At 43.2% G+C, this 21,907-nt stretch overlaps 1 protein-coding gene across 2 annotated transcripts; it reads right to left on the bottom strand.

Annotated features, from left to right (window-relative positions):
- Positions 1-63: 63 nt before the first annotated feature.
- Positions 64-20,853, bottom strand: inppl1b (inositol polyphosphate phosphatase-like 1b). 2 transcript variants are annotated; one of them, XM_052064683.1, is made up of 27 exons: positions 19,259-20,853; positions 16,327-16,390; positions 14,920-15,058; positions 14,208-14,328; positions 13,310-13,450; positions 12,719-12,806; positions 12,552-12,632; positions 12,313-12,453; positions 10,424-10,538; positions 10,243-10,343; positions 9,910-10,012; positions 9,622-9,818; positions 9,243-9,360; positions 9,050-9,146; positions 8,690-8,828; positions 8,449-8,548; positions 8,030-8,118; positions 7,613-7,694; positions 7,412-7,501; positions 7,210-7,323; positions 6,849-6,937; positions 6,674-6,761; positions 5,928-6,080; positions 5,437-5,518; positions 3,334-4,123; positions 2,335-2,450; positions 64-1,405 (listed from the first exon to the last, which is right to left on the bottom strand). In XM_052064683.1, the coding sequence occupies exons 1-27, from the start codon at positions 19,393-19,395 to the stop codon at positions 1,312-1,314; spliced, it is 3,669 nt and encodes a 1,222-aa protein (XP_051920643.1). In that variant the 5' UTR covers positions 19,396-20,853; the 3' UTR covers positions 64-1,311. The 2 variants fall into 2 exon arrangements, with proteins under 2 accessions (XP_051920643.1, XP_051920729.1); XM_052064769.1 differs by having other exon boundaries at positions 12,552-12,629; positions 19,259-20,852.
- Between the last annotated feature and the right edge of the window lie 1,054 nt (positions 20,854-21,907).

Genomic DNA, 21,907 nt, shown 5'->3' with positions numbered 1-21,907 from the left:
AAGAAACATTATCTTCTGTCCTAACTGGCCAACTGTAAAGACAGACAAATGGGATTGCTTGCAGAAGGTCATCAAATGCACTTTACTTGTAGACAGACAGCGGACACAAGTGCTGATTAAGTGACATGATAGAAAAAGTACGAGACGGTAAACGGAGCTGAAATTGACTTGACTACGTATGGATTGGATACCACTATAGAGCTTTATTTGTGGGCTTTTTTTACAAGGTTGGACCCAGGCTCAACAGAAGCAGAAAGTAGATTCGGTGAGGGGAGAGTGGATGAAAAGTAAACACTTGCCTTCAGGTTATGCAGACAAAATGAATCAGACGTAATTCCATCCATCCATTTTCAAATCTGCTTTTCCTCACAAGTGTTGCGGGGCGCCTGGAGCCCATCCCAGCTGTCTTTGTGCCAAAGCAGTAAATAACGGAGTTTTGACACCATCTTGCAGTATCTTGGTGCCAAGCAACTATGTTGAAATGAGTCGAGGAGCTTCATTTCGACATAAGTAGTGCTTTGCTGCCAACTTGTGGCACATGTAGTCAATGGTTGATGGGTGAGATTTACCAAAAAACTTTCACCAGGTCATCCTTAAAGTAACATTTTGGCTTTGTTAATTGTCACTGACAACACAAAAAATGTTAGATTTTGGTGGTAAGTTCCCTTCTGAGTTGCATCAATGCTGTTATCATTTTCCTCTGGAACTATTATTAGGATTCACACACTGCAAAAGCTAAAAGTCAAACGCTGTGGAAAGACACAGAGTGGGAGACAGGAGAGATGAGACAATTGTGCCACCTGTTTTCGATAAAATTCAGAATTCCTCTTTGTTTCTTGCACCATATTTTTGGTTCTATTTTGAGGGGTTTTTTTGTGCCCCGACCGAATCAACTAAGATACAAGTGGCCTACCTTTGATGACAAAGTGGGAGAAAAAAAATCCGAGCCACTTCTGATTCAATCAAGAAAAAAAAGCATAAAATGGTCGTCACCCAGAACACAAGTAAAGCGATGCAAAAAAATGTATGGGAAGCAGATGTCTTTTCCTTGGCTTGTTGCTTCGATTTAGAACAGCGGTTCCCAAAAAGAAAATTATCCTGAGATTCCGCACGAAAATCAAGATGTTACTTAGCGTACCTCAAAACTTTCACTGAATGGCAGCATTAACATTACGTCAAGACAAAAATCCCTGAAAAGTTGAAGCTGGCTCCACAATTGCCATGAGTGAAGTGCCGAAACGAAACCGTCCTTTTGGCAAACAAACATGTTTTCTTCCTGTCCATGTTTTTTTTTTTTTAATTGAGTGTATGTCAATTCCAGTTCCTGGGCAGGTTCTCCAAGATCCTGCGTCGGTGGGAAGAGTTGGTAACTCCTGCAGCACGCAGATCGTCTTCTGTGATGCCACTGTGGAATGGAAAAATGCTACTGTGGCACTTTGGAAACAATAATCCTCTTCAGTGTGCGATTAAATTTTTTTTTTTTGGTGTATGTGCAACCTTTTTTAATTTTTTTTTTTAAATGACAGTCAAAAATGGTGTGTGTGATCAGAAAGGTGAAAACGGAAGCAATCTCGAATGCTGAATGGCTTTGCCATGCGATATGTAATTTGGTGAGCGTGAAAGGTTTTCTAGTGAGAGGTCAACATTTTGGGCCTATGGATGGCCTCGTGCTGCACTGTCCTGGACTATCATTCCAGAAGGGAGAAAAAGACCACGCAACAGCCTTTAAAAAAAACTAACATGCTCAAACTTAAAGGTTGATATAGCGTCAGCCTGGGGCCCTTTAAAAATGTAATCGTCACCGTGTCGGTCCAGTTAACTTAAGCAAATACGGATGCTGAGTGCAAAGTGACGACTGTGAATGGTTATTGAGACCGAGCAAGTTTGTATGAATTGATTGATGAGTTGTTCAGCTCAACTGCTTGAAATTCAGTTGGGACTCGTTTTGACTTGCTCGGAACTCAAAGTTCAAGCCTTGACATGGGTAAGTTGCACTTGTGTAACTTCAATCGCACCTCCTAATATCAATATCTGATTATCTATGAACCGTATTGCTTTGTGCGGGGGTTCGCAACCCGTGGCTACAGGGTCACATGCGGCTCTTTAGCGCCGCCCTAGTGGCTCCCCAAAGCTGTTTTTAAAATGGAAAACGATGTGGCAGGGAAATATTTTTTTTTGTTTTAATATGTTTTTTTTTGTGGCTCCAGACATATATATTTAGTTTTTACCCAATATGGCTCCTTCAACATTTTGGGTTGCCGACACCTGGCTTAGTGGTAACTGGTAAACGTGGCTATCACGTAACAGTAGCATTGGATGAGAAAAAGCGTTTACCTGAAGTAATCCAGATCATCCCAGCCATTAAGGCTGAGTCCCAGGGTGTATTTCTGAAGGCCCAGGGCACTGAGGAGCTCGCAGACCGTCTCTGGAGCACCTTGAAGCACAGATACCTGCGTTGATGAGAAACAGAAACTCTGTTGTTCCTTTTTTCTTTTTATTTTTAAAGAAGTTATACAAACTGCTCGGGTCAAACTAGACCCGGTTTGACATTTGTCAGCAATAAAACCAGCCGTAATGTCATTCTTTCACTCGGATATTTCACAACCCTTCATAAAGAGCTTCAAAGTTTGAGAGGGGAATGGAAAAGTGGCTCATTTTGAGAACCCGTTCCAATGAATTTGATTCTTCTGAATTGTTTGATCCTGTGCCCTACAAATTGTACTTATTGATACCTCATGTCACAAATGAGTGATGACGTAACATGCAAATGGTGCATTTTTGGTTCTGAACTTTTCCAACATGATGCTGCCATACAATATACTATGTAAAAGCCTCGATCGTTGATACAATGATTGTGTTGGGAGGACTGAGTAAGCTCCATTGCTACACGACGACACCCGGCGCTTTTCTATGACATCATCCTCATGCACTCTCCTGGCCTGACTGATCAACCCACACTTAATCCTGGTGTTCATTTACATTAGAGTAACAGCTGATTACTTCTGTTGCACGATTCATTTGAGTGTGCACATTCTTTTTTCTCTTCTTAACGCACGGCCCAACTGTCATGTCAGGTCCCTGTATCTGCAGATACGTAAAAATCAAGTGACCCGTGTGCCCAAAAATGTGATCCGACAACCCCAAATGAAACCCAATAAGAATGATCAATTATACATACTAAGTATTAAAACTACTAATATTGACCTGCCCCCCACCACAAAAGAAAAGTAATGAAGGCTTAATCACCTATGTATAAGTGCCAAACAGGTGACTGGTGCATTTTAAAAATATATGTTTTTGGCCCAAGTCAAAATAGAAGAAATTTCGTGGTACCTCATTGTCCCAACTTTGACGCCTCTCCATGTGCAACGCAGGACCATTCCTGTAGGTTGGCCTCTGGCCCGGATAGGACGGAGTAACTTGCTTTGAGTGGAAAAAGTCAACCTCACTGAGTGTTTTGGCAATCTGCAGAGCTGTGAGGGAGTTGTCTCCCATCCGCGCGGGGGGCTGCAACTGCTGCTGCTGCTGTTCCGCCACCCAAGGAGCAGGCCGGCAGTGTCCCAAAGAAACGGGAACAGGGGTGAATTGGAAAACGGGCGGGGCTATGGTTTTCCTGATGGGATCGGTCCTTTCTGGGAGGTCCCTCCTGGCTTTTTGCCGCGTGATCACGGACTGATTCATGTACAGGTTCTTGAGGTTCTTCTCTGGTAATACGGACTCGGGGCAAATATTTTTCGCGTGGTATTTAGGCTTTGATAAGTGCTCCTTACACTGGGAGATGCTTTTACTGGAAGGCGGGGATATGGGAGAAGGCTTTTTGGCGGGGAAAAGCTCGTAAGAGGAGTTAGGTTGAGGCGTTTGAAGTTGAGTGGATGCAGCGTACTGGGGAAGCACGGCGGGAATTTCAATCTCAGTAAAGTCCGATCGTCGACAAGGTCTCGTGCTGAAGATGTGCCTCCCTGAGATTTTGGGGAGCTGCAGAGCCTCGTTCCCGGCCCAGATCACCTGCGGGTCACTTCGCTGTGGAAGAGGCTCCCCCCGGACCACCGACACGCCCTCGAAGATGAAGTAGGCCGGATTGGTGTAGCTGCTTGGCGTTGGCTTGGGAGTCGCTGCCAAGGACCTGCAACACGTGAGTACTCAAGTCAAGTTGCTTTCTTTTCAGTGCAAGTTATTACTTCCTTCCTAACATGGGTTTGGATTCCTTTGGAGGTTTTTTGACAGGAAAAAAAAAGAATAAATAAATCTGGCAAGCTTAGCACTTATTGTTCACTCATGTCCGTCCATTCAACTTAAAAGGGTGGTGCAATGACACTTTCATTATCGTTGATTTTTATTTAATTTTGACTTCTTTCTTTCTTTCTTTTCTTTTTTTTTTTTAGTCAGTTAGTTTCAATAAGTAAAACGGGATTGTTTGTTTTGATTAGGGTTTTGCTTTAGTTAGGTTGTATTAATTTTTTTACAGATAAATTTTTCAGTCCATATACAATTTGCTGAATGCAAGATTTTAAAAAATTACATTAAGTATTGTGTAATCGATCATTTTATAAACCTCGCGAAACTACAGGATACTTCTTGTTGCTTAACTCATTCAGTACCAGCCAATGCTAGACCAAGTCTGAAAAGACGTTTAAAAACGTCTTTGGGAGTGAATGAGTTAATGACTTTGTACTGTCTCATGTCTTTGTCCTAAAATGAGACTTTGCTATAATGGCTTGTTTGCTCTTTTCAAGTGGCTCCAACTAATGGAGACAAGTTCATTGTGTGTTTCAATATACTTTGCCATTAAAGATAATTCAGATTTTGAATATGAATGTTTAAGAGCGGGGCGGCCCGGTAGTCCAGTGGTTAGCACGTCGGCTTCACAGTGCAGAGGTACCGGGTTCGATTCCAGCTCTGGCCTCTCTCTGTGGAGTTTGCATGTTCTCCCCGGGCCTGCGTGGGTTTTCTCCGGGTGCTCCGGTTTCCTCCCACATTCCAAAAACATGCATGGCAGGCTGTTTGAACACTCTAAATTGTCCCTAGGTGTGAGTGTGAGCGTGAATGGTTGTTCGTCTCTGTGTGCCCTGCGATTGGCTGGCAACCGATTCAGGGTGTCCCCCGCCTACTGCCCGGAGACAGCTGGGATCGGCTCCAGCACCCCCCGCGACCCTAGTGAGGATCAAGCGGTTCGGAAGATGAATGAATGAATGAATGAATGAATGTTTAAGAGCATTTTTGTCTTGTCTTGTCTCACCTGATTTAAGTGATTTCAATGAAGATTTTTGGCGTGGCATGGGTCCAAAAGAAAACAATTTTACATTTTGATGCAGATTCAAATAGAGTAGGAGAAAAGTTGTTCAGGTTGTTGCTTGATGTTGTATAAATAGCAAAGGACTGGTGCTTTTTCCTGCAAAAACTTACCGTTGGACGCTGAATGACAACATAAATACTCACCTATTTATTTGGATTCGTGTGGACGCAGGAGACATGTGTCCCCTGCCGGGACCTTTCTCATCTTTCTCAAAACGAAACCACTCTGAAAAAGCCAAATGCCATCAAGTGACAAAATCAGTCATTGTGTTTCAAAATCAGCTTGCTCAATGTGTGTGCAAGACACTTTCGGTTTGAGAACGTATAGCATGACAGCATAGTAGAGTTGAGAGAAGTGCGCTGACCTGGTGGCATCAGGCCCACGTGTCCCATTTCACAGTTTCAGGATGCATCTGGTCAGGGTCAGTCAATCGGGAGCCAAAAGAGGAAGCGGAAGTGCAAAGCCAAGCCAGCGGGGGAGGGAGGGGTCATTGAGGAACCAAATAGAGGAAGCTATGTGAGACTGACAGGAGAGACCGGCAAACGCGGTGCCAGTGGAGGTGAAAGCTGAGAAGGAAGAGCGAGCGCAAGGAGGGCAGAGGGCGTAGAGAAGGGAAATGTTCCGTCTGACCTACCGTAGGTCTTTTCACGGGTTCCTCGTAGGTCCTTGGGCACGTGAAGGCGTACCCGTCCTCTGATGGAGCCGATTTCCTCACCGCGGTGGCTCAGGAATGTCTCAAATTGCTCGGATGCACCGACAAGGGAGCGGAGAGCCACACAGCATTCGCCTACAGGAACAAAATGTCAGATCACATGGGCTAATTTTAAGGTGCAATAACACCTACAGATCAGCATAGGAACGGATTATTTAGGAAATTGAAAAATTCGTTGGAATTGTTTGTTGATGACTCATGTTTGAAGCAATTGAAGTAAAATGCTGTGGTACATTTTTTTCACTCCTCCTAGCACCTCCGCTTTTTTCACCATGACGTGGGCACACTCAGGGCACTCAGGGTTAACAGCAAGGCACTCCAAAAGGTGCCACACCAGCCTAAAGTCCCAGTACACACGGCTATCAAGTCGGCGCTTCTACCTTTCTAAGCGTGACGTGCATGCACTTGCGGCTGACAATGAGGCACTCTATAGTGACCATGCCAGCAGACTGTCCGAAGGCAAGCTACAGGTTGCACTTGTGAGATAAATTGAGATCAGATTGTCAAGATGTCATATCGATATTTTTGTTAGGTGAGGTGCCATTGGATTCTTCTTATGTAATACATACTGGCTCAATAAAGGTTGCAAAACATTCTATTTTAGTATCACATTCATCCAGCAACACAAAATGTCTTGCGCGTTGTGAACATAACGCGCATAACTTTACCATATGATTCGAAACCATCACATGACTTGACAGACAACAGCAGGTGCTGATCCTGAAGGTAGTCCATGTTAGACCTGTGCGGAAGCAGCTAACACGAAGAGAGACGAGTCACGAGGTGGTTAGCGGCGGCGTTAGCAGCCACAAACAGGCATGCTGCCGTCTGAGAGCCGCTGACCTTGGGCAGCTGTTTGAAGGACCAGGCCAGTTTGAGAAAGCCGGGGACGTCACAGCTTTGCGAGTCATTTTCACTTGAACGCCGTGTCTCTGGGAAGGGAAACTGCATGTTAATAAATAGCTGTCAGAGTTACGTTATGTCACCCGGGGACCAGCAAGCTCTGGCTTGACGGACCGCAAAAACAATTGCAACACATCATGCCACATAGTTCTTTTAAAATGCGTGCAGTGAACAGAGATGAGGACCGAGCCCCGCCACAGAATACCAAAAGGGCTAAGTCCCTATCCCCGGTAAGCATCAGGGGTTCCAAAATGTTTCAAAATCACTGTTTTATATCGCACATTTTTAAATCGCAACGCACCTTCGAGACAAGATGAAGAAAAGTCAATGAAAAACTTTTCTTTGCTGGCCGTCTTCACGATGGCCTCGATGCCTTCCAGCTCAATCCAGGCCCTCTCCACGCCCGCACCTGGATCTGTTTGACATGAAAGACAAAACTGTTGACATGATGAGGAGTGCTGCTGGAATTCCAACCATGTGTGAAAAGTCTTCCAACAGTATACCTGCTTTGCAGCTGAAATGAGACGTCACGCCCACTTGGAAAGTGGCAAAAACAGGTGAATGGTCACTGGTGAAAATGTCGTCTGTGCACCCTGGTAGGAGACAACAGATTTGTTTTTTCCCCGACCGACTTTTTGATCTCACAGATTTGTGATCACTCCACTAAAGTGATGTCGCCCATCTTCAAATCCTCTCATTCTTACCATAAGCCGTGCACATGACGTGTGTGTCAGGGTAGGACTTCCACAAAATCCTGTCGCACCAGGACGGAACATTGACTCGTACCTATGGGAAAAAGGATTAGTGAGCCAGTCGAGAAAGAAAGTGTGCGTGTTGTTTGCGTTTACTTAGCAGTATGGCAATGAAAGGTATTGTCAAGTACGCCAGGCATTTCTGTTTGAACTAATTTAAATGCGATTTTTATAAGGCGTGGCAGCCTTCTAGCGAGCTAGGTCCCCTTGCTGGGATTACGTTTCACATAAAATACTTGAAGAAGTGAGTTTGTCGTATGATTGTAATGTGTGTAAAGTAGTTTAACACCATTTTAGCCTCGTCACTTTTAGCTGTCCCTAAAAATTCTTTAAGTGGAATATTTATTTAGCTGAACTCCGCTTGCTCACCCCTGAAGTCTTGTACTTTTGCCACAGGTAGCAGTCTCGAGAGCCTCTTTCGTATCGATAGGTGGGTGGAAATGCAATCTTCTCTTCCTCTTAAAAAAGAATGATAAATGTAGAAATAGAGGAAAGGATTATACAATGTAAAGATTTCATTCACGTAACAACACAATAGAATGTGTGTGACAAAGTTTTGCCTCTTTTTTCCACTGGAATTACCCATCATACCATCTTCTATAGCATTTGTAAATTTGGTTAATCTGGACTAACAGGGATTTTTTTTTTTTGGCAGCATATTTTTGGGTAAAACAACCGGATTTTGTGCAAATTCAGTTCAATTTACAGCGTACAATCATGAAGGAGGTGACATGTTGTTTTTGCTCAATCCCAAAGTAAAGTTTTGGCAATATAAAAGTGCAACTCACGAAAATAAAGAAAGCCTTTCCTCTTGTGCCTCTCTCGGGTCAGCTGGTCCGCACACATGAGCTCCTCAAACTCCCTCTTAGATACATGCTTCAGAATCTCCTGAGGGTGAAAAAGTGTCTGCAATTATGGTGCTTTACGGGAACGTGACATCATAGGCAAATCAGTCAGAAGAGCTGAGCAGTGTAAAATATGCAGAATTTGTGTTGGCATGGTGGATGTATGCAGAGATATCAGCAGCACCTGTACATCAAGGTCCAGTCTGTAGTTGAGATCTCCGCACCAGAAGAGGTGAGTGAAGCGCAGGCTGATGTCGAAGGCGCCAAGGTGTTTGTCACCTAGTGAAAGCAGCCTGAGGATGTCCACAAAGTTCTGGTTCCGCCTGAAAAATACGGAAGCTTAGATGGAAAGGTGAATACGAGTATGAGACTTTCGCCGGTGAAATTTGAGGATGAACCTGAAGTTCACTCTAACCCTTAAAGGTGAACTTAATGTGATCTTCCCTAAACTTTGGAATCCATGCTGCAATTTTTCTGCACTTTTTTCACACTTTGTTATGCACTCACAAGGAGCTGAAGGGTCAGATTCACCAACGTACAGTACCTCAGAACTTTCTCACTTCCTGACGTTAGGTGGCAGTTGACGAACCCAAACGACGTTCCGTTGAAGTGAAATGACACTCCGACCGCTCCTTTGTTCCCTATCACAAATCAAAAGCTTCCTTGTCAACTTTCACTTTCGTATTCACTGTGAGCCATGTTGTGTAAATGTGAATTAGTGACGGCAAGGAGTTTACCCAGAGTGTTACCCAGCCCAGTCTTCACACTGGCAGTGCTCACATGGCTGATGCGATTCTCGTGCTGCGGCTGGACAAACACAACCAGGCGCATGTTCCAGAGGGACTGCACTGCCACCTGCAGGAAAAATCGCCGCATTACAACCAGCGCCAAGATTGGCTTGCAGCGGATTCAAACCCAAGTGTTGGTGGGTAATACATGATGAATATTTGTGTACAGGTATACTCAACTTTACGTGTGAATATTGCTATAAATCTAAATTGTAGCATTAGCTTGCATGCTTATTGCACATTAATATAAAAACAGCATTTGAATGCAAAGTATGGTAAATTGACTTTGAGATCTCAGGGGGAAAAAAAAGGGAAAAATATGACATACTTGTTTGAAGTCAATCTGTGTGTAGCTCCGGAGAGTCGCTTTAATATGTTCTGCCCATTCCTTCTCTCCCTGAGGGTTTTCCTGCGTGCCCAAGGCATAAATGTCATGAGGCAGTGACGCCGTAGATTCGTCGGGAGTGTGCCCCAAACCGCAGCAGGTGACCCACGACTGCAAGCTGCGAGGAGGAGGGAAACCGCCTGCACACGCAAAACAGTACAATAAACAACCCAGATGACGACGCCTCTTAAATTGAGGCCGTTTGTATGTGAGGAGAGGCCAGGGATTTACCCATATTCCAGGTGCCGACAAAAACAGAGATGACGTCAGGTTCACTCAGCTCGGAGTGCCTCGTTTTCATCAGCTGGATGAGTTGGCAGAAGGCATTGCCCTTCTGAAAGAGAAAATGGAATTGTGGCGAAAATGAGTTCTCCCAAGAATAATGAAACTGAGAATTCAGCGATTTGGAATTGCACTAAAAACTGCAGGAATGGGGTTAGGGTTTTATTATTTGAAGACAAGCCCAGGGTTTCAAGTTTGTATGTAAGGAGGTAGGAAGATAATCATGGTCTATGTTAGTAAGAGAAAATAAAGTACTGTAATACATAGTCAAGTAATGTTTACCCGTGTACTCTCAAATATCATCTCCCGTGGGGCATTATGGTGGCTGTCGATGACTATGCGTACTTTGGTGGGACTACTCTGGTACTTGACAACCTGAAGGACTGGCGTACAAAAGGACAAAAGCCATTCGATGAGCGATCAAAGCACCCTCATTCCTCATGAGCACACAATGACAGCTTACCTCTGTCATGCGAGACCCGCTCTATATCGAACGAGGAGGCCTTCCTGTCAAAGAGTAGCACACCTGCATTCACATCCACAGAGACGGTCTGCCTGCCATAGCGCAGCATCTTTACCTGGAAACGCAAACACATTACTTGATGCAGTGAAACAGTTTGGCATGTTGTTAGTCAGTTTGTAGTCATTCAGTGAATGTGTTTTTTTTTCATCAGCTTTTGAGATTCCCTGTTTCGTTGGCCATTTAATGAATACGGTCCTTTATGTAACGTGGGTTCATGGCTGTGTACATGCTGCATGCATGCCCTGGGTTGTTTAGGCGGGTTTGATCCTCTTCATTTTATGTGCTTTGCTGACATCTTGTGGGAGCTATACACAATTCCAAACTCCTTTTAGGGAGGGGTAATGGGCAACAATTTTTCACAATTTTCACAAGTCACAGTTGGCTCGGTCCCTATCCTACTCGATTGGATTCATAACAAAAATTATATAAATTCTTTGGCAAGCCATAACTGATATATTTAATTTTGATTTGGGTGTTTATGGACATCGATGCAAGTCTAATGAGTTGAATTAACGACAATAACAGTAAATTTATTTAATGGCAAAACTACATACCGACAAACATTTCTTCATCGAGCTACCATATTTTTATTCATTTATCTTTTAAATTTCTAATATTTAATGTTCCTTGGCTCAAGAAAGGCCAGAAAAGTGTCTCCATTCTGGCATGTTTGCAAATATCTGTATTTTTATACTTTACGTTTTAGTATCTGCAGTCGCACAAAAGCAAATTGATTTTTTCTACAAAAGCTAATTTTACATTTGCCATTATTTAAGGTTATTTACAATTGAAACCGAAAACATAATGGCCAGCCAAAGGGCATGCTGTATGATATCAATATTTTTTTGTCATACGTGTTTGATAATGTTTATAACCATCTTAAATTGAGACCAACAAATGCCAGATCTGCTTCTTCTGCTTATTTGCACAAGCATCTTTTTTGCTGCTAATCAAGCTGTCAACGCTGCAGCTTCATGCAGCCTCCTCGCACTTGAAAATGATGCTGAGTGACACAGTTAAGCTGCTGAGCAGCCCTTGTGGTGGGAATTGCTGTGGCTCGGGAAAGCGGAGTATTTATTTGAAATTCAGCACATGAATGTCGAAGGACTGTGCATTATTAATAGTGATTTTACAACTAGTGGCACTTTTGGCTTACTAGTACACAATTAAACCCTATGAGTAAACTACTGTGCTGCACAAGGAACGAAACTTGGTCCAACTAGGAGGCAATTACTAGTAGCATTCTCAAAGGGTTTTTACAGAAAACCATTTGAGCATTTATTTTATATCTTTGGTATCCATCTTAAGGGTGATGTATCTAGTTTATAATGTCACTAGTAATGTTGGTCACAGACAGTTGTCATCGGGCGCACGGTTTTGCCTCACTCATACATACATAACATACATTTGTCCTACTAGTAAGCACAGGTTCTCCTATTAGTGAGGTCAAAGAGTGTACCTGTACTTGGACTTAAGATGGAAATCAATTCAGTGCTCAAAGGACCTTTTGGCCATTTGTTCCATTTTATTGATAAGGAGGCGACGAGTGCGTGACACATGCCTTCCTCGCGGTGTTAGTAGAGTAGCGAAGCTTACTAGTAAGGTTTAACTGCATTCTAGTCGGCTAAAAGTGGCAGAGACGGCTAAAACTGGTAGAGGATTTAAACCTTAAGTAAGACACATTAAGAAAGACAGTCATTCTACTCCTCGGCTGAATTGTCCAGCTGGATTGGTGAGGACAAGAGCTTACCAGTACATGGACCCTAACCATGATATCAAGAATATTGATTATTCATCATGTACATAAACAAAATGCTTGTGCGGGTTACCTGAAAGGAGTGGACTGGCAGTCCACGACATCCGTGGCTCTTGGTCGAAGTCTGAACGGAGGGCGTTGGTTCCGCAGGAGGCGGATTTGGCTGCACAGCCAGGTTGTGATTGGTGACTGCATCTTGGAGAGCCTTGAGTACCTTCGCACAACCACAAAAAGTCTGTGGTTTGATTCAACGTCGTTAGCAATTATGTTATTTTTGTTGTCCGTCAGTGGTAACACATCAAAAGAGCAAACCTTTTTCTCCAAAGACGAAAGGAGGCTGACCAACGCAGAAATCTTACACAGTAAGGCGTCCATTTCCATCTCGGGACCCTTCTTAGATGCAGACGTCACAGTTAGTCAGACAGAAAGGTCCCAAAATGGCAAAAAGTCAGTCTCTGGGATGGGTTATCATACTGTACCTGGGAATTTGTGTATGATAAAGAGCAGCTTGGATGGTCAAAAACCTTGGCCAGGGTTTCCAGACTCGAAAGAGTTAGGTCAATCTCACTGCGGATCAGAACCATGTTATGACCAGTATTACTATGACAATAATAATAATGGGGTGCATCTTCACTTTTTCACATTTTACAAGTTACAACCTCACTCTAAAATGAAATAAATCAATTCTACACATAACACCCCAAAATGACAACATAATTTTTTTAATCGCACATGTATTAAAAATAAAAACTAAGATATCATGTGTGTAGAACTCTGAGGAGGAAAATGTGTTGAATGAATTTTGTAATGTAATAAAATGGCAAAAAAAGCGAAGCTCTGTAAATACTTTCCAGATGAACGGTGTTGTTAAGTCAGCACCTGCATGTCAATGCCATTGAAAACGAGCATGATTGTCTTTGCCGGGATACAAGATCTAGTACACCTCTTTGGTAAATGTGTCATCGTACATTTACCGTATACAAAAAAAAAAAGTTAACAGTAAAATCAGTATGTTTTCAGTTAAAGTGTGTTTTCCTGCTGTCACGTATTTATATGCAACAAACGCTAACCTGTTAAGGCCCTGGCAGGCAACACCCAGAGTCCGCTTGAGGTGGGAGAGGCCGGTTGCCCCTTTATGCACGTCCTCAATGTCCAGGGGCAGCTGGCTGAAGAGATAGTCGTTGAGAAGTCTGATCACATCACTGGCAGTACTGGAAAACATGGTGAGAGATGTTACACAATGTGTGTGACATTATGCTCTTCTATGAAGCGCCATATTGGCCAAAAATAACAATTACCTCTCACAGAGATTGCATTTGTCCCCTCTCTGCGGGTCTTTTTATTTTTGTTTGTTTTAGCCAGAAGGGTCATGGTGAGAAAATGAACTTTTTTTTTAACTCATTCAGTACCAGCCAATTCTAGACCAAGTCTGAAAAGACGTTTAAAAACGTTTTTGGGAGTGAATGTGTTAATGTCCGTGAGAGAATTTTGATGAGCATGCAATTTTTTTGGGGTGTGACTGTCAGTGGGTTTTTTTTTCTTTTTTTTTGTATGAGCAAGGAATTTTTTTTGGGTGCAAAAAGAGATTTTGGTGTTCTGTGGGTGATTTTTTTGAGGTGGGGGCTATGAGTGAGATTTATTTTTGGTATTTGTGGGATGTTTTTTTGGTGTGCATGAGATGTTTTTCTTTTGTTGTTGTGGGAGGGTTTGGGGCTGCCAGTGAGGTTTTTGGGCATGCAGGAGATGTTTTTGGTGAGTGAGATGGTTTATTTTTTCCATGTGAGTGACTTTTTCTTGTTGTGCTTGGAGGTTGTTTTTTTGTGTGTGATAGTTTCAGTATCAGAGTCTTTTTTTTGTTTTTGCACATATGAAAATCAAATGTTATTTTGAACCTAGACCGCATCTCATACAATTCCATTTCATACCACACGCTCAAGTAAAAGAAACAACATGGGGGGGGAAGCATACCTGGATGTGTTGAGTTCCTGTAACTTATTCAGGAATAAAGTATGGGGGTCTGGTTTTGCCGGAGGTGTCGTGAAGGTGACCGTGTTGACAGGGACGACACTTTGAGGTGTCTTCTCATCATCTGTACACACATACATGTGAGAATAATTTACTGTCTGTACAACATTTCATTACTTGGATGTCTGTCATTTTAATTTAAATGTAATTCCATTGTAATTTCTTTCAACATTACAATGGAACTATAACATGAAGGATGTCAACATTTCATTTTGGGTCTGTATTATACGATATAGGCGGCCCGGTAGTCCAGTGGTTAGCACGTCGGCTTCACAGTGCAGAGGTACCGGGTTCGATTCCAGCTCCGGCCTCCCTGTGTGGAGTTTGCATGTTCTCCCCGGGCCTGCGTGGGTTTTCTCCGGGTACTCCGGTTTCCTCCCACATTCCGAAAACATGCGTGGCAGGCTGATTGAACACTCTAAATTGTCCCTAGGTGTGAGTGTGGGTGCGAATGGTTGTTCGTGTCTGTGTGCCCTGCGATTGGCTGGCAACCGATTCAGGGTGTCCCCCGCCTACTGCCCGAAGACAGCTGGGATAGGCTCCAGCACCCCCCGCGACCCTAGTGAGGATCAAGCGGCTCGGAAGATGAATGAATGAATGAATTATACGATATTGATTGTAGCAGCGGCGGGACGTTTAAATCTCAAGTACCAACCTGAGCTTTCATCCCCGGTGTCGGCGTCACGGGGCACCGGGTAAAGCAAAGGGCTGACCAAGCCTTTATGCGGGTGTTGGTATCCCATAACGAGGTCCTCCAGTGTCCGGAAACAGTTGACCTGCACTCCCTGTGTGGTCTGCTGACAGACAAACTTGTCATGAATTATCCTTAGTTTTTTAAGTCACATTGTACTTATGTGCAAACACAATGATTCGAGACCCTATCCATGCATCTATTTTCTATCGCTTGTCCTCATTAAGGTCGCAGGTGAGCTGGAGTCTAGCCCAGCTGACTTTGGACCAGTCACCAGCTAATGCCAGGACATCTTTCTACCGCTATGTAGACAAAGAACCATTCACACTCACATTCATACCTAGCAGTTAAGAGTCTTCAATGAGCCTAAAGTGCATGTTTATGGAATGTGAGAGAAACCCGAGAAAACACGCACTCAAGGAAAGGGGAAAACGTGTTGTGATTCAAACCTAGGACCTAGTGACTGCGGCAAAAGTGCAAACCATTTGTACACCGTGTTGCTATAGAGCAGCTATTGTAAATGCAACTTTTATTTCTGGTAAATGTGGAATTGCAACACTAAGTCAGTTGAACCAAGTCAGTAAATGAAACCATAATGGCAGACTTTTTTTTTTCATCTGCTCTCTTTTAAGTTGTGAAGAGAAATTGATCTTTGGTCTGAGCGGTCTGGCTACAAATAGTATTTTGGACCACAAGGATCTCTTGAAACACAATGAAAACAGATTTGAAGTGTAATACGAGACCAGGCCCAAAATATCTCAGTCGATCGCTAGGGGGGGAAAGAAAAAAAAAAAGGAAAGCACGCGACTTGCGAGTTAAAGGAGCAAAATCAGGGAGAGGGAGAAAAAATATGTGTCTGGGAGCTTTGTATCGATGGCAATGGAAAAAGTGAAGGAGCAACCAAGTTTTCGGTCATCAGAGAAATGACTGCCAGGGATTTTCTTCAAAATGTGTTGGTCTGTAAAAGGGTTATTTTCGGACAAAAGCCTCAGCATTCACCAAGAGGCTTATTATGTCACACATGTGCACAGTGCTGTATAACAACAACAATCCATAAGTACATACACCCACCAGTCATTGACCTCGTGCGGGGTAGAATCTGTGACACATGAAAACAAGTCTTCACTGAGCTGCTGAGCTCATCCGAAAAGCATGCGGCCATGCAGCGGAGATGCCGTTGGAACAACAGAGCGACTGCGAGGCCACACAGAAAGGAAACACAAACGTGTTCCCTGTTCTCCTTACAAAAGGTGTAATAGACCATTGTGTGATGAGAACATTTGTTTTCTTATTTGGCCCACTTTTGACACCGAGGGTCAAGTACGCTGGGGGTGGAGAAATCTTGAGAGCGAGGCAAAAGATGTCACCCACCTGGACCGCAAGGAGGCCATCGCCATCGGGGAGGATGCGATATGTATGAACATGGCGTTGAAATCTAGAGAAGAACAAAACAAAGACAAACAATTAGGACCAGATGACATGAAGCAGTGAAAAAACAAAAGAGACTAATCGAGGGAAAAAACAAAACGAAAAAAAAAAACAAGGACAAATGTGGTCTGTGTGTGTCGCTGATTTGTGTGCACTAAAGTAGCAGTTGTGTGAAGATTTAGTATTCCTGTGACAATTGCTAATTTAGCTAGGCTAACGCTAAGCCCGTCTATGGCGTTTCACATTATTTGTTAGCATTTAGCAAGTGGATTTTTAGTAGAGTGCCAAATAAACGGTGACTTTGACTCTTCAGAGATCTGTGTGAGCCAGGAAGTCAAAACAGGCATCCAGTAATACTTTCAAATGTTTGTTTGAATAAGTTTCAGTGTGTCCATGTGAGGGGTCAAGATAAAGATATAATAGATGTTTAATATAGCTAGCATATTAGGATATTGCCGAGTCATTTTTCAACATTTTCGGGAAACAATAGGCTCGATTCACTCAGAAAATGGATGGATGGATGGATGAATATTGCTACAGTAAGTTTTGCATTGGCAATTGCATTGGCAATTTATACTATTAAAGTAACTGTATATGGTCTCTCTGTTGTATACTGTGGAGTTTCACCACTTGCTGGTAACTCTTGAAAGTACCCTCCACGATAAACAGGAATAAGTGTAGAACAAAAATGCTGTCTATAAATCATGCTAGGGTTTGACACCGTCAGTCATTAATGACTTTATTATTATGGATGTAGTTTGCAGGTAGGGGATGTATCTTAATGTATTTTATTTGGATGCCAGATAACAACAGGATTAATACCTGATGTTGTTGTTGTTGTTATTTTTAATATGGTATCATGAAAGCCATGTCTGAAATGTATGGGCTGCCTTAGTTAGCTACATAAGTGAAGTCATCTCCATTCAGTATGACGCAATGGAGTTCCACACCACTGGAAACTACCACTACAGTCACAAACACATTGTTAAATGCTAATCTTCCTGGCAGATCTGTATGATTTCATTTTTTTGGGGTGATTCAATCCCCCAATTTAGCAAGATGAGAGAATACAAGGGGAAAGGGAGGGGTGGGGGGGGACAAGGGAGCGGTACAGGCGGACCGGCTCAGTTTTCAGGAATGCGTCTGGCGTAGGCTGAGGACCAGTCAGCATAGTGTGGTCACTGGAGCTCCCGCCCTCCTCCAAGGGGCCCGAGGGAAGAAAGAAGCAGTATGATGGGAAAAGAGGAATCTTTTGCTAGGGTTGAAAAGCATCTGATGTTGGCAGTGACGGTCTTGCTGTTGTCATAGGAGTGAAGTCTCTGAATTATTTTGTAATTCGGGTCGGTGTGTAACTGGTTTAAAATCTTGACAGTTTTACAAGTGAGTGAGCTCCTCTTTTAAAGTAAGGCAGTTTTATGTGGTTCATGTCATGTAGTCAAAATTCTGTGAATGCCGGGTTCAGCAGAATAGTACAAGTTACCCCGAATGAAGAAAACATTTTGGTGTATGGCTGTGTGTTAAATACAACAAGTAGATTATCTAATTTCTTCCACCTGAACATTAGACCTATGTTGACTTTGCTAATTATCAGGCTAATCTGCTAATTTGCATATACCAATCAAAGATGAGAAGTATTCTTTTCCCATAATCGCAACACCGAATGTAAGTGTAACTGTATACTTGAAAAATGCAAGATGAACTCACTTGAACATAGACTATAATGAAAAGTAAATGCCGCAATGTAAACACACTGAGCAAGTCAACCTCACCTGCGCTAAGATAGGCGTTTTGATTGGAATGAATGACAAAGTATACCAACATTTTGGAAATGTTTTTCAAAACGTACATTTCTAAGATCTTATTAGTCCCTGACACAATAGCACCATTTTGCCTGGAGTCGCACTTGAGTCACAGTCTCAATTCAGGCGAGTTGTTTTAGCTAGTTAGCGCCATCCCAAGACCGCTCAACTTCAAGAGCCAACCTCAACCTGTAATAATGTCACTCAATGACCGAAGACCGTGACTTTGTTGTAAACATAGGTGAGTGTTTGAGCTGGAATTTGTACACAACAAAACATTAAACCTGGCATATTGGGACCGAGCCCGACCCCCCCCCCCCACACACACACACACTCTAAAAAATATGAGTCATTTAAAGTTTGTAAAACGATTCTAATTGCCAAATAATCACATTGATATAACACAAACAAAGATCTCATGGGAGCTTGAACGTTTTTATAGCTGAACAAAAACACACAACCAAGGATAAACTTAATCCCTAACCAGCGTACTAAGATCTTAAATGGTTATGATGTGTAACTTCAACATAATTCCTTGACAAGAATTACTACTTTCCATAGCCAGGGCTTGAGAGGCATCTTGTGGATTTAGGGCATTAAAAAAAAGTACAAAAATACACTTGAATGCTGCAAATTGGTAATTTTTTATTCCAGCAGAGAGCTGAGGAAAGCAAATTAGTGATTTCGTGATTAGCCCGGGGTTCATTGTAGAAACACTTTTTGATAATACCATCGAGAGACCTCTTTTTCTGCACTGGATATGTAATGTGAGAGAATTCCACATACTACATGCAGTATGTAATTAAGATGTGTTTTTATTGTAGCCTACAAATGGTGAGTTAGTCCACCTTTTTATTTTGTCTAACCACAGTTTGCTCACGCATAGCATTTTGGGTAAATTGTTTACGCTCTGGGTTTTGCCTGTTACAACCGTCTAAAAATAGAGCCAATCTTCTGAGCCACATCACATCAAGCTCGATACACGAACGACGATATGCGATGCAACGTCGTCATATACCCGTACATCATTTTAGGAGGCGCCCGTTCAGGTGATTCTAAGTGTGCGATGTACTCACAGGAGGCACAGGGCATAGGCTTCCGGCACAGATTCACTGTCTCTGACCAGGAAGCTTCCATCCCTCCCGGCTCGTGCCAGCAAGTCCTCTGCGTGCACGCGGCTGATGTCATGGTGATACCATGCTGCCGTCGCCATGGCAACCAATGTTGAGAGACAGTCTACGGAGGAAAATCCACATGAGGAGAGGAGTATCGGCTGTAAACCTTCCTCAAAGTCTATCACCCTGGGATCGCGTCAATCCAATCGAGAGTCACAAGTTCTTCCCGGGTCTCTGTTTGCTCCCAAAAGCATTGGCCGCGTGGAAAATGGGGGGGTAAGAAATTAAATAAAAACCAAAGATGGACGTTCAGATGGAGCTCCAGTCGGTCTTGCATAGAGGCTGTTCTGCTTCTTGGCTGCCAGGTCTGTGTTTGCCTATTCCAGTTGCGAGGACGAGGGAAAAGCAGCAGAAACTGCCAACCACAAACACAGGCCCTCCTCTTGTTGTCCCAAAACAAAATCTCCCATTTGCAAACAGGAAAAGAAGCACCAAGAATGGCAAAACAAACTAACCAGGCCTCGTACACACAGACAGACACAGAGCGCTCACACTCTCCCCAAGAAAAGAGCAGCGGCAGACCCGTCCCAGATGCAACTCGGTCAGCACTAAAAGCAGACGGGCAGGCATACAACTAGAATCCAGACTAATTCAAATGATTTCCCAGCTCCGTTGCCATATAAGGGAATAGGACCAGCCTCCAAAATGTTCAACAGATGACTGTATTCCTCGTTTTCCAGAGCCAGATTCCATTTGGATACAGTTTGGTCAGATGTGGCTTCCTCCTAGGATCTCGCTTTTAATGCCGGCGTGTGTCACAAGTGTCCCGTCCTCACTGGCGGGTCGTCCAGTGGTTCAACTGCGTTCTGGCAGAGCAGGCAGGAGACGAGAGGGGGTGGCGGTTGAAGACAGGAAGAGAACGACCTCTTTGGAGCGTAGCGTCGACGAAGGAGGTGACTCCACATTCCAGATGACAGAGACCGTAGTCGGGAGCTGAACTTCACCACAGCAGGGTGTGAAAGAGCAGATCACTTCCTCTGCCTCAGGCCCTGCCCTGTCTCTTTCCTGACATTCAAACAGAAAAAAAAAGACTTTGCAGATGTGCTGCCTGGCAAGCCCTCACTTTTGTTCATTTCTCATTCAAGGATTTCATTTATGAATTTGCTTTTGGTCTTCCAAAATGTCCTCTCCCCAATTACTTTTCACTTTTGGGGAAAATAGCAAGCCAGCATGTGGTTATGATCAAGACTGACATTCTTATTTTTTTGCCCGCCTTGAACATTACCCGTTCGGCCCTCCTACTTCCCTCCTTGTTTGCTAGTCGGAGTGCAGAACTCAGTGGGATGCTGCTCGGCTTCATATTTGCTCTTCACACTCGTGCTGCACTCAGCAGAAATGCAGTGACCGCCAACACCGGCCCGGTAAAACAAAATAGGCAAGGGCCCAAGCCAGTGTAAGGTTTTAAGTCCTCTTGACATTCGCTAGAAAGGCATGATCGTGTGTTCAACCTGCCAGCCTCGTATTGTTTATAATACCACATATCTAGGAAGTGAAGTTGGATAATTTCCTGCGGCATATCAGATGACCTCTTGGAAAACGTTTTAATTTTACTTTGTACAATGCTGTGTAGCTGCAATTGCCTTTATGGATTTCAAATCATTCTCCTGCATTTCTATGATGCAAGATTATCTTAACCAGCTCTGCGCAGCTTAAAAACAAACTGGACTTCAGATGTCAAGTGTGCCCACGCATGCCACAGAATGCCTGGTGTGAATAAAAACAGAGAAGGCAATAAACCTCGGAAATTGGGATCAACATAATCTGAGTAACCACGTAAATAAAGTGGAATTGATTTGATTTGCATAAGTAAGGTCAGTATTATGGATTGGTTCTCTGATTTTTAAGTTCAGGTACCAAATTGTCACATGGTTTCCCAAATGTCAGCGAGTCGTCATTTAGTGGAATGAATTCACGCGGCCATGTGCTCTATCAGTATATATGTCGACGTTGTGGCAAAACATGATGTAATTTAGTTGCGGTTTCACTCCCATGGAGGAAGCAGATTTCTAATTTGGGTCTCGAGCGGAGAAAGCGTGGGAAAGACTGGTACGATGGAAACCGACATTTCTGTGGTTTAAATGAGACATTGTTTTATCCAAACGATGTTCATTGTGTTACGCTAACTGGTCATTAGAAAAGACTCTGTCGTCTAGACTCCAGACTTGAGGAAACTCTCAAAATCCGGAACCCATATCAGTTCTAATCGATGTTGCGAGACACACTGGAGATGCATAAGATTAAGATAGTGAGCATCTTTTCCTGAGAGGTGTCGATTTTGACCACACACAAAAAAGTTTGGTCACGAATATTGAACACTTTTACTGTTTGAGATTCTCTCATTTTGAGTGAGGAGGGGTGCATATGACTGTAATATAGTGTCCAATGGGTGTAGAGTGTATACTGTCTTGTCTTGTATGTAATTGTCCTAATTATGTTGTGTTGTGTATATGTATGTTTTTTGCTCAACGTATGTAGCAGCACAGAGGGACTGTCCTCCGAGACAGGCTTCTCCTATGGGAGACCTTCTAAAAAGTCAAATCAAATCAAATT

Source organism: Hippocampus zosterae, chromosome 1, assembly GCF_025434085.1.
Source record: "Hippocampus zosterae strain Florida chromosome 1, ASM2543408v3, whole genome shotgun sequence".
NCBI classification, from domain to species: domain Eukaryota; kingdom Metazoa; phylum Chordata; class Actinopteri; order Syngnathiformes; family Syngnathidae; genus Hippocampus; species Hippocampus zosterae.
The sequence above is the reverse complement of the archived record's forward strand: the minus strand, read 5'-3'. Positions and strand labels throughout refer to the sequence as shown.